At 58.2% G+C, this 10935-nt stretch overlaps 1 protein-coding gene across 1 annotated transcript; it reads left to right on the plus strand.

The window, feature by feature from the left end:
• Window positions 1-516: 516 nt before the first annotated feature.
• Window positions 517-10929, plus strand: FAM83F (family with sequence similarity 83 member F). The gene is made up of 5 exons (XM_028486796.2): window positions 517-567; window positions 1279-1446; window positions 1942-2063; window positions 2891-3582; window positions 9629-10929. The coding sequence occupies exons 1-5, from the start codon at window positions 517-519 to the stop codon at window positions 9676-9678; spliced, it is 1083 nt and encodes a 360-aa protein (XP_028342597.2). The 3' UTR covers window positions 9679-10929.
• The last annotated feature ends 6 nt before the right edge of the window (window positions 10930-10935 follow it).

Consider the following 10935-nt stretch of genomic DNA (forward strand, 5'->3'; position numbering starts at 1 on the left):
TTGTGATGATGACGGTGGTGATGGAGGATGCACTTATTGAGCTTAACATGTGCCGGCACTGTGCTAAACGCTTTCACAGTTTGCTTCTCTAAGCCTTCTCAACAACCCTTTGAGACAGGTGCTACTATGAGCTCGATTTTGCTGCCAAGGAAGCTGGGGCACTGATGAGTCAGTAGTGGAGTTAGTGAACCAGGCCTGGTCTGCCTGGCTTCAGCGTTCGGGCTTTCAGTTACGACGACAGGCAGACTCCTTCGACCATACAGTGGTCACCATTTCCTGAAGACTTACCTACGTATCAGGCATTGTTGATGCTCACAGATGTTATTTCTAATCCTGATGCCTCATGTATCAAGTACAGAGTATCCCCACTTTGCAGATGAGGAAACAGAGGCTCATCAAAGTTAAGGGATTTGCCTAAGGTTACATAAATAGAAAGTGGTTATAATTAGATCTCTCTACAGAAGGTGGTTATAATCAGATCTCTCTGACCCCAAAGCACATCCTTTCCTCTGCATCATGGGCACAGTGCTTGGGGCCAAGAAGAAAACCCTGCCTCTGGAGCAGAAGGTTTGTGTAGGAAAGTGGAGGAGGCCGAGATCAGAAAGGCAAATCTGCCTCAGGCTGCGGAAGGCCTTGCCTTCCAGGATGGATAATCAAGACTGGCTTTTGGAAATCAAGGGTCCTAGGCAGGGACCTTGATTTGAGGATGAAGTGGGATGGTCTGGACACCTGGAGGCCAGGGGAGCCCGAGCTAACTGGAGCTCTGCCCGAATCTGTGCTCAGGGAAGCACAGGGCTTTGCACAGCTGCAGGGAGATCAAAGCACCCAGGTCTGCAAAGAAAGTGGTATCTGAGCAGATCTGCTGCTTGTGGAAATGGTCCATTTCATGCCTCTCCGTGACTGCAGCTCCTTGAACCTGCTTATTTCCCAAAGGCACCAGAACCAACTTTCCTCAGCCTCCTAGATCTCCACTGACGTGGCTTCTGAAGAGCCGCTGGAAAATCCCCAGGGTGGGTGGTGGGAATTTGCCAAGGATGAAGTACAAGCAGCATGGCCTGCACCCTCTGCACCACCTCCATTTCCCAGAGCAGGGAGCCCGTCTCCTGCTCACATGTGCTCAGGGGTGGGTGGGGATGTGCGAAACCCAGGAGTGGTGCAGATGGCGTTTTTGACTCTTGGCCAGCGCTTGCCCCAGCCCAGCTGGTCCTCTGTGGGCCGCAGTGTGACTCTGTATGTGTGTAGTCACCACGTGCCTCAGTAGTGCCCTTCCCTGTCCAGGTCATTGCTGTGGTCATGGACCTCTTCACTGATGGCGAGATCTTCCAAGACATCGTGGATGCTGCCTCCAAGCGCCGAGTCCCAGTGTACATCATCCTGGACGAGGCAGGCGTGAAGTATTTCCTGGAGATGTGTCAGGGCCTGGAGCTCGCTGACTTCCGTATTCGGGTAAGTGGTGTCACTGGGACTGGGGGGGAGGGGGGGAGGGGGGGAGGAAGTGGGGTGGAGACTGCCTCTGCCCCTCCCTATGCCTGCTCCCCAGTTCAGGGGCCCAGACGAACAGCACTCTCAACTCCTTTCCTTCTGCCTAAAACCTTGCCTCGTGAACTGATAACCCTAACTGCATGCCCCGCTTACATTTTATCCCAAGGCTGCTGAGGCTAAGGAGGCAGCTCCAGCCTAGTCCCGGGCGCTCAGCCCGCAGAGTCACTGTCAAGGTTGAAGGCAGGGCTGTGTTGCTCTTCTGCAGAGCTTTGAGAGCAGACCGGGGCCACCCTGGGCCCATCTGAGCCCAAAGCAAGATTTGCTGACTTCCTCAGGCCGTAGGAAGCAGAGTCAGGGTCCCGTGGACAAGAGGATTCATCCTCCCCCCAAGCAGAGACTCAGCTCAGAGCCTCTAGGCCGCCAACCTGAGTGACAGTGCCCTTCCCCTCTTCTCAACAGAACATCCGTGTCCGCTCTGTGACAGGTGTTGGCTTTTACATGCCCATGGGGAAGATCAAGGGGACCCTGTCATCCAAGTTCCTAATGGTAGATGGTGAAAAAGTAGCCACTGGATCCTACAGGTGAGTTGGGCCAGGTCAGAGAAGGGCCTGGGAGGCCTTTGTTCATGGTCAGAAGCGTTCATGTTCAGAAAGATGCTGGACTGGAGCCTCCACAATCATGAGTTTAAGAGCTATTGTCTATTCTGATAGCAAAGAATAGCCTCCTGGCCAGTCCCTTCCCTCAGACTTTCTGGCTAATGGATTATTCAAGAAAGAAGGTCAACTTTTGTTGAGCATCAAGCACTGCCTGCCTTTCATGGTCCGCAACAACTGGTTGCCTTTTGAGGCTGGAAGAGTCCCGGGCACATGAAACAATTAATAAATGGCGTCAGTCCTCTTACGTGGTTAAAGTATGGGGTTTTGCAGATGCTAAGTGCTCTAAAAATTCAGAGAAGAACTATTAAGGAACGGAATACTATTAACAGTAGTGGCAGCTATAGGTACTACTTATTAAATGTATGTTTGTGCCAGGTACTGAGTGAAACCTTTTATATTCGTTATTGGTCTTGGAGCCTCACAACAACTCTGTGACCGTACACCTTACAAGCCCCATTTTACAAGGCACGCAGGGCAGAAAGCGGTTTTGAATCCAGGCCTGACTTCTCTTGCCCTTGCCCTGCACCCACTGCCTGCTTTCTGCATTTGAGGCCAAGACCTGGACCAAGGGAGGATTTGGGTCTGTGGAGGGAGAGCACCCTAGCACGAAGGCAGCAAGGCATCCAGCCTCAGTGGCGGAGCAGGTCGGGCTGGGCAGTGGGGTTTGAGATGGGCTCACCGAGGGGCGGCTGGCAGGGCGAGGCTGCAGGCCCCGGCACATGTATGTTGCTTTTCTGTCCCCATGTTCCCAGATTCACCTGGAGTTCCTCCCGTGTGGACAGGAACCTTCTCCTCCTCCTGACGGGGCAGAACGTGGAGCCCTTCGACGTGGAGTTCCGGGAGCTGTACGCCATCTCCGAGGAGGTGGACTTGTACCAGCAGCTGGGCCTGGCAGGAGGCGCTGGCAGGCTGGGCCTCAACTACTCCTCCACTGTGGCTCGCAAGCTTATCAACCCCAAGTACACCCTGGTGCCAGGCAGCCGCCACCCACCTGGGGAGATGATGCGCTGGGCTGCCCGGCAGCAGCGGGAAGCCAGCAGCAATGCAGAGGGGCAGGAGGAGGGCAGCAAGGGCGGCGAGTCAGCACGGCGCCTGGAGAGTTTCCTGCACGACCTGGTCACGCTGGAGCAGGTGCTGCCCCCGGTGGAGCCCGTTGTCTCGGGAGAGCTGAGTCAGTATGGCAGGGTGGTCTCCCACCTGCGTGTGGACCTGAAGCCCAGACCCCGGGAGGCCCTTGCCCGAAACGGCAGGGGAGAAGCTGCCAATGGGGAGGCCACCGCGGCCAAGGAGGGCAGGCGCTACAGCAGCAGGTTCTTCAGCCGGCGGTCCAAGAGGCCCGCAGCGCCCAATAGCACGGCCAGCCCCGTCTCCCCCGAGGCCTTGGCCGAAGCGGAGTTTATGACGGGGAAGAGGCCCAACCAGGGCTCCAGTGGCGACGTCTCAGGTGAGCCCCTCCCACCGGGCCCAGGGCTCCTCAGGCCTCTGGCCCTGGTCCAGGAGCACTGCTGATTCTGTAAGAAGGCAGCCTCCCGGCAGGGAGAGCACATCAGCTCTGGGCCCTATGGTCCTCAGTTCCCATCCTGCTCTGGCCTTTGTCTGCATGTGGCCTGGGGCCAGCCACTGCAAGCCGGAGTTTCAGTTTCCTCTTCTCTAAAATGGGAAAGTGATGCCTGCCTCGCCCCGCTGTTCTGAGGATATGAAGTGCTCAGAACAGTGCTGGGCACGGAGTAGTCTGAGACTAGGGCTCTGACTCTAGGGCTTGTTCCAGCAAACCTTGTTCCTTGCTGGATCACAGAGTTGTCGTCAGGATCTGACCTGGTCAGACACACCGCACCAATGCCCTGACCCACTTTTCCTTGTTTCTGTTGTCAATAGTTTGACGTGGCTCCTCCCTGTGTTTATGTGATAAGTGGTATTTGCCAGGCTGCTTACTTCTGGGAGAGATTGTTCCTAGTGGTGGTATCTTTCTGGCTGTCTCTCTGCCTTTATCTCTTTCTCTGGAACAGTCTCCAGAGTGGCCTTTTCTGGCTGGTGGTGACAGCCAGGGCCACTGCTGGCACCTTTTCTCATGTCGGCATTGCTGAGTCAAAGGGTTTTCCGTGCTGGGGTTTCTCCCTCCATGACTGTGGGGCTTTGCAGCGGTGAGGCTGGGCTCCCTGGCTGGCCAGGTAGGTAATGGCAGGGACTTACCTTGGGCAGCCTGAGTGCTTCCAGAATTCCTGTGGCCCTCAAGGCCCCAGCTTTGACCTGACGTTGGCTGGAGTTCAAGTCTTCCCAAACACTGATGCCCCGGCCCTGCTAGAGAGCCTGACGCACTCAGTCTGTGCCTCTTAAAGTTAGGACGGGCCTGGAGTCTCCGAGAATTTGGGTACAGCAGCAGTGCCAGGGCTGTAGCTGCATTTGGCCAGGAAGCATTTGCTGAGCGCCTCCGTGTGCCGGGTCCTTCCCTAGGTGCTCTCTCTCTCACTTGGCCCTCACAGGAACCACGGAGGTGGCAGATGGAAGCTCAGAGAGGTGAATTAAGTGGTCCCAGGGCACAGTAAGTGTTAGTGGGGCCGGGACGCAAACCGAGGCCAGGGCCCGTGTCCTGTCAGGGAGGGGTAGCTGGGCCCGTCCCATCCCCCCGGGCTCCTGGCTCCCCCAGCACCGGATGCTTCTGCTACCCTGCACCACTTGTTTGGAAGAAGGGTTGCCATGGTGAACACCTGGCAGGGAAGAGAGGGGGAGGGGCGAGCCCAACCACAAGAGGGGCTCTTTCCCACATCCTGACTGGAGGTGAAGTAGAAGCTTTCTCTTCAGCCCCTCACCCTGAGGTGCTGTTTCCATAGAAACAAAAGGCCATTGTCTTATCCCTTCCTGCTTCCTTTAGTGAGTCTCAGCATCAGCTTCCCCTGCTTGGATGACTTGAACGGTCACTGACACTTCTGCTCCCTGAGTGTTTGCATGGGGGGCCAGGAGCCAGCCAAACAGCCAGGGACGTGCCCTGTACCAGCTCATCTCCTGAGTGCCTGGCACCCAGAGAGAGAGAAGGGCAAGTGCAAGAGTGCAGCGGCACGCACGAGGGGTGGCCCTCAAGGTCACCCTATTCCCTGCTCCAGCATAAGGAAGCACACAGAGTGGCCTCGTCCAGCACAGCCTCTGTGTACCCGGATGGGCATCCAGCCCTGAGGGCCTGGAATTAAGTCCCTTAAGAGACCTTTCCTCTCCCTGCTGCTTTCTTCCCTCGAAGGCAGGGCAAGAAGCAGAGACTCCCCTCCCCAAAGGCCCTTTTTGTGGCCTCCAGCCTCCCAAACGTTTGACAGGTTTAGTGCCTCCTCTCAGGCAGCAGAAGCTTATCAGCAGGACTCTGTGTGCCAGAGGGTCAGGTTCCTGGCAGCATGGGGGTCCCCAGGGTTGGAACTAGCAATCCTAGTACACTGGGAACTGTCATCTGGGAGGAAATCACTTTAGCTATTCCCTTAGGGCCCCATCCAGGGAAAGGATCCCTGTCCTACAGTGAACATTCAGAGCATCATGAGAACAGCCATCGGATGTATCTCAGCTCCCAGTACCTTGCTCCCCACACCTTGGACACATCCTCTCACCTCCCTGGGGCTGTTCCCTGGTTGAGAAGAGGAGGGGTTGATCCAGGGAGGGTTCAAGAGGTCCCTTTGAGCTCTGATTCTGACTGTCCTTTCTGTCCCTGCTGCCCTCTTGTCAAGGGAGAACCCAGGCCGATGACAGGGTGGGTAAAAGAGAGAAAAATAGAAAAGCTAAGAGCTGACAGCCTGTACAATTACTTGATAAGAAGTATATAGTTGTCAAACAGCATGCAAATTTTTGCAAACCCAAGTGTGGCCCTTGGGAGAACCTTCAGAAATCCCTTCCTTTGGGTCTGGCAGTCCAGCCGTGGGCGGCCAGGTGGTTTGAAGGCTCACAGCACCCCCTACTGGTGGAAGCCAAGCACCCTCTCCTTCTTGTTTTTCTCTCAGCTGAGTCCGTGCTCCTGCAATTGGCGCCTTTCCTGAGCCGGCCACCTGTGCCCATCCAGGAGCTCGGGACTCTGGGGCAGAGATCCAACCTCAGGGACCAGCAGTCACTGGAGAGCCTTGTCAAAAGAGTGAGGAGTCTGTCTTGCTCGGCTGGGCTGAGGAATCTGCATTTTAAACGAGCTCCCCGAGCGTTTTCCCACGTAGGGGTCCTCAGAGCAGCAGATTAGGTGACAAGGCTCTGCCCTCGGGGGCTGCCAGTTTGGGGGAGGGGGTTCCAGGTGATGTCCTGAAACCCCTCCTGGTCCCGCTGGGGAAATCCCTGGGACAAGGCCAACACTCTTGTGCATGGTAAGAGGAGGAAGAAAGGCACAGACTTTGGCTGAGTACCTGGCGTGTGCTGGGTAGACACGGTGCCAAATGCTCTCACCCAGAACCCACAGCCACCCTGCCTGATGACGTTGTTTTAAGACGAGATCCCAGAGGTGCAGAGAGGCGAGGCCCTGTGCCCATGGTCATGAGTGAGGAAAGGGCGGTGGGCTCTCCTGCCTCCCAGGGCCTGCCAGAGCATTATGGGCATCTCTGGAAGGTTAGGGTTGACAACAGCTGCCTACGTCTTTAAAGGCTGTTTGGAAGGGCCAGAGGCCTGAGTACATGACTGACTCCCCCCCACCTACCCCCCCCGTATGGAGGAAGAAGAGAGTGCCTCTGGGTCACCACCTTCCGAGGGCCCCTGAGTCCACACTTCTGTTCCCAGAGTTCTCTGAGGTGACTGCAGCCACAGTTGCCTTGCCAGCACTCTCCCAGGTTCCCCTGAGTCATGCGTGGATGGGCCACCCTGGCTGGCAGTGTGGTCTGGCTCCTAGTGCTGTGCTCGCTGGCTCCTGGATTCGGGAACTTCACATTTGCCTGTGTCATCCCTGGGGTGGAGGTCTCAGATCTCTCTCCTGGAAGTCTGGGCCCCTGCCTGGGATGGAAGGCTGGGGAGCTGCTGCTGGGGTTCAGAGCTCCATAAGGGACCCGTGGGCCTCCAGTTCCAGGGTAAGCCTACTCAACAGCTGTCTTGCCAAGATGGAGTTCCAAAACTCAGTGTCACTCCTGAGGTCCGACCCCAGCTGATGTTCTCAGGCCGTGCTCTGATTCCATAAACCTGAGCACTGTTACCAGCCAAGGTCTCGGTCACATGGCACAGATGAGGGGAGCTGAGTGGGCATCCTTCGAGGAGCTGATCCCACTGGGCTCCAGAGAAGAGGCAGGCGTCCTTAGTCTCATTGGCAGATGTCAAAATCCCCTGCCCTGCTGGTCTCTTGGGCCTGGCCAGGGCTTCCGTCACCATCTAGGTGCGTGAGGGCACGTACGTCACCCGGTCACCACCCACTGATGCCGCTGCAGTCGCTCTTGTTATTAGATTGGTATTCTGAACCCTTACGTAGCTTGCTGCTGCCTGATGGTTCATTGTTTTCAACAAACGTCTGTCTGTGCGGTGTCTGCTCTGTGCCGGGCACTGTCCTAAATTCCTGGTGTAGCAGTGGACAAAGTGAGCTTGTCCCTGCCCTTATGTGCTGGGAGGGGGACAGGGAGGGCAAGGACCTTCTCCTGAAGAGAGTGATCAGGGAAGGCCTCTCTGACAAAGGGGCATTTGAGCAGAGACTTGAATGATGGGAAGCAGAGAACCATGTGGACACTCAGGGGAAGAATCTTCCAGAAAAGGGGAGTGTGAGGTCCTGAAGCCTGTAGGGAGGTAGAGCTCACTGTCCTTGTCATGGCCGTCTATACCACTGTTCCCTCTCCTGCCTGCCGAGCCGGACCGGCCGGGTCCTGATGCTCCAGGCCCTCCTTCAGGCCGCCTCTCCTCCACTTCCCGCCCCTGTGTCCAGTCTCACTTCTTCCCTTGAAGTTTGACTTTCTCTCATGAGCCTCCTTTGGGCCGCCCGTGCCACGTATACTTTGTAAAAAGTAGAAATGTGGGGCTGTTGATATATTCTCCTCCACTCACCTGAGCAGGTGTGACCGGCCGCGGCGTCTGCTGCAGGTGGCAGCGGACTCCGCTCTGTGCGCCGCCGTGGGGTGGACTCGAGGGCTTGGTCCTCAGCCCGGCCTCCCGCCAGAGGCGTGGAGGTGGATTCTGAGCGAGAGACCCGTCTCCAGGCTCGCATCCAGCCTCAGAGAGTGGGTGGGAGTGTGGGAAGCTGGCCGCCAACCTGCTCTGCCCCGGCCGCCCCCAGCCCACGCGGCCACTCCTCCCTGGCCTCGGGAGCCCAGAGGACTTTTCTCACCTGCCTCCAAAATTCTGCTGCCTCTGGGGAGAAACTCGGCATCTGCTCAGTAGGCCAAGCAAGTACAGCAAGCCGCTGAGGACAGGAAGTGGGGACGGACGTGTCCTGTGGCAGCCAGGGGACTGCAGGGCGGGAAGGGCAGCGGAGGCAGCCTCAGCACCCGAGGAGGCTGGAGGCTGACCCAGCTCCGGGCCCTTGGAGCCACAGGGAGGCGGGCATCATCGTTGGCTCCCCTCCCACCTCCTCGACGCTCTAGCTGCTCTCAGAACGGCCTCCAGGGAGGCTCAGCTGGACCCGCAGCAAGTCCCGAGGCCTGGGTCCCGCTGGCCGGGCAGGGAAGGGCCCTACTCAGGCCTGTTCAGCGTCTCTCTTGCTAATGGCCCGGGAGAGGAGGCCAACACCACCTCCATGAAATTCACAGCTGAGGTGATACGGGAAGGTGGTGTGAGTGCCGGGAGATGACCCTGGCCCTGGCGGTGTGGACAGGAACCGGCAGCAAAGAGGTCAGCAACCGCCCAGGAGACGGCGGCCAGCGCCCCAGGAGGACTCCCCGCAGCAGACACGAGGCGCTGGTCTGAGGGCAGGAACACAGCCGGCCTCTGCTTGGGGTGTAAAGGCAGTGGACACGGATGGAAGGGGCCTGGGAGGGGGAGAGCTGTGCCTCTCCACCCCTTTCCTCTCGGTGCAGGGTGTGCCCCGCGCCCCCATACGTGGCTCCCTCCCGGTCCGCCTGCCGGCCCTCCTGAGGCAGCGCAGCATTGCCCCTTCCCGTCGGGGCCTGAGTGGTGGGAGGAGCTGAGATGGGGCCCGGAAGGGCGGCACTGGCGCAGGCGCTTGCCTGGCTCTGGGGGCTACTGGCCCCCCGGCCCCCACTGTCAGGTCGGGCCAGGACGCCCCCTTGCAGCAGGGCCACGCTGAGGGTCACTGACAGTGACTGCAGTCGCGCTTGTGAGCTGTGACGCAGCACAGGGTATTAGCAACTGGTGAATCGCCCCGCTGAGGTCAGAAGATGGCAGATCCCTGGTGCCCCAACCAGGAGTGGTCTTGCTGAGGCTGTCAGGACGCGGAGAATCTTTCCTTTTGCTCTTCTGAGGACCTACTGACCTGGTTTCAGCAGCTTGGGAGGGAGACAGTGACCCCAGCACCCAAATTTGCGGTGTGGGCGGTGCATAGGAGAGGGGCTGGAGGCCAGCCCAGGGAGCACTTTACCTACATCCTCCCTCGCCTGTGTCCCTTGTCTCTGCAGGTAAAACAAGTTCCAGTCCTGCCAAGGTCAGCAATTGTGTGATTTTGTGAGCTGCGGGCCAGCTGTCGGCAGGACCTGTGGATGCCCCCGTCCTGTCCTGTGGAGACACAGGGCAAACCCTGCACCAGTTTGCACATCGGGCGCCTACGGGCCTCCTGCCCCAGCAGCCTCCATCCTGGCCTCAGGGACCCTGTATCCCAGATGTGAGGGTCTGCAGCACCTCAGGACAATCACACGCCTCCACAAGACTGTCGTGGCCGGGCAGGGGGTCCCCCTTTGTTTACATGAAGTGGAAGCTTGACTAGTGTCCGCTCTCCTTTATGCCCAGCCCCCTCCCTCCACTGGGCCAGCCTTGCCCTGCAGGCCCCCAGATGGGGTGAGTCCATGTCTCTATACCTTAATGTGATGGGGACTCCGGGGCAGCCCCAGCCCCTGGCTTCTCCTTCCCTGGGCTTCCTGGTGCTGCTGGTCCCCCAGGAGGTTTGGTGGAACAGAAGGGACGAGGACAGGGCTCTGAGCCCGGGATCCAGTCTTGCTAGAGCTTCTGAACTCAAGGTGGAAGATGCAGCGAGGATGGCTGGGGGCTGGCTGCTGTGGCCTTCCTGGCCTGTCCCTCAGGCTCCTGCAGTAGACTCTGAATGGAATGAGGGCAGAATTTGACCCTGCCATTTTGAGAGCCCTTGTGCTGCGTGAGGTCTCCTTTCCCTCCCCCAGCACCATCCTGGCAGGCTCTGCCCTGAGTCGTCCGGGCCTCCTTGACTATTGCCTGCTGCAAGCCCATCTGGCAGTTCTGCGAGTGCCTTGACCTGAGGCGGCTCCCTCCCGTTTTTTTGCCTTGATCCGCAGCCCAAAGTAGGGAGAGAGAGAGCCTGGCTGATGTTCTGGTGGTGCTGGAGGCTGGGCCCTGTCACCAGGAGCGTTTGCCCTCCTCCCACCCCAGAGATGGCCCTCAGTCCCTTCACCAGCCAGGACTTATGTGCCTTCTCTAGTTATATGTCAGCCAAAGACCAGCCTTGGCCTCCTGCCAAAGTCAGACTGTATCGAGGGCCCTCAGCCTCCTGGCTTCTTAGGGACCTGACCTAATAATTGCCATGATGCCAGGCCAGGAAGACCAGCTGGAAATCGCACACCACCCCCTCTTCACGCATGTGACTGAGAGGACCTGCGGAGAGAGTTCTGGAATGGACAACAGAGAAACTGCCAAACCGCAGGCTCTGTGGCTGGCCTTGCTTCCGGCCGGGTGCTGGAGGCCTGGAGAGCCGAGGGCTGCAGAGCCTGAGAAAGCACCACGCTCAGCCTCTCTCAGC

Source organism: Physeter macrocephalus, unplaced genomic scaffold (assembly GCF_002837175.3).
Source record: "Physeter macrocephalus isolate SW-GA unplaced genomic scaffold, ASM283717v5 random_1601, whole genome shotgun sequence".
Taxonomy (NCBI): Eukaryota; Metazoa; Chordata; class Mammalia; order Artiodactyla; family Physeteridae; genus Physeter; species Physeter macrocephalus.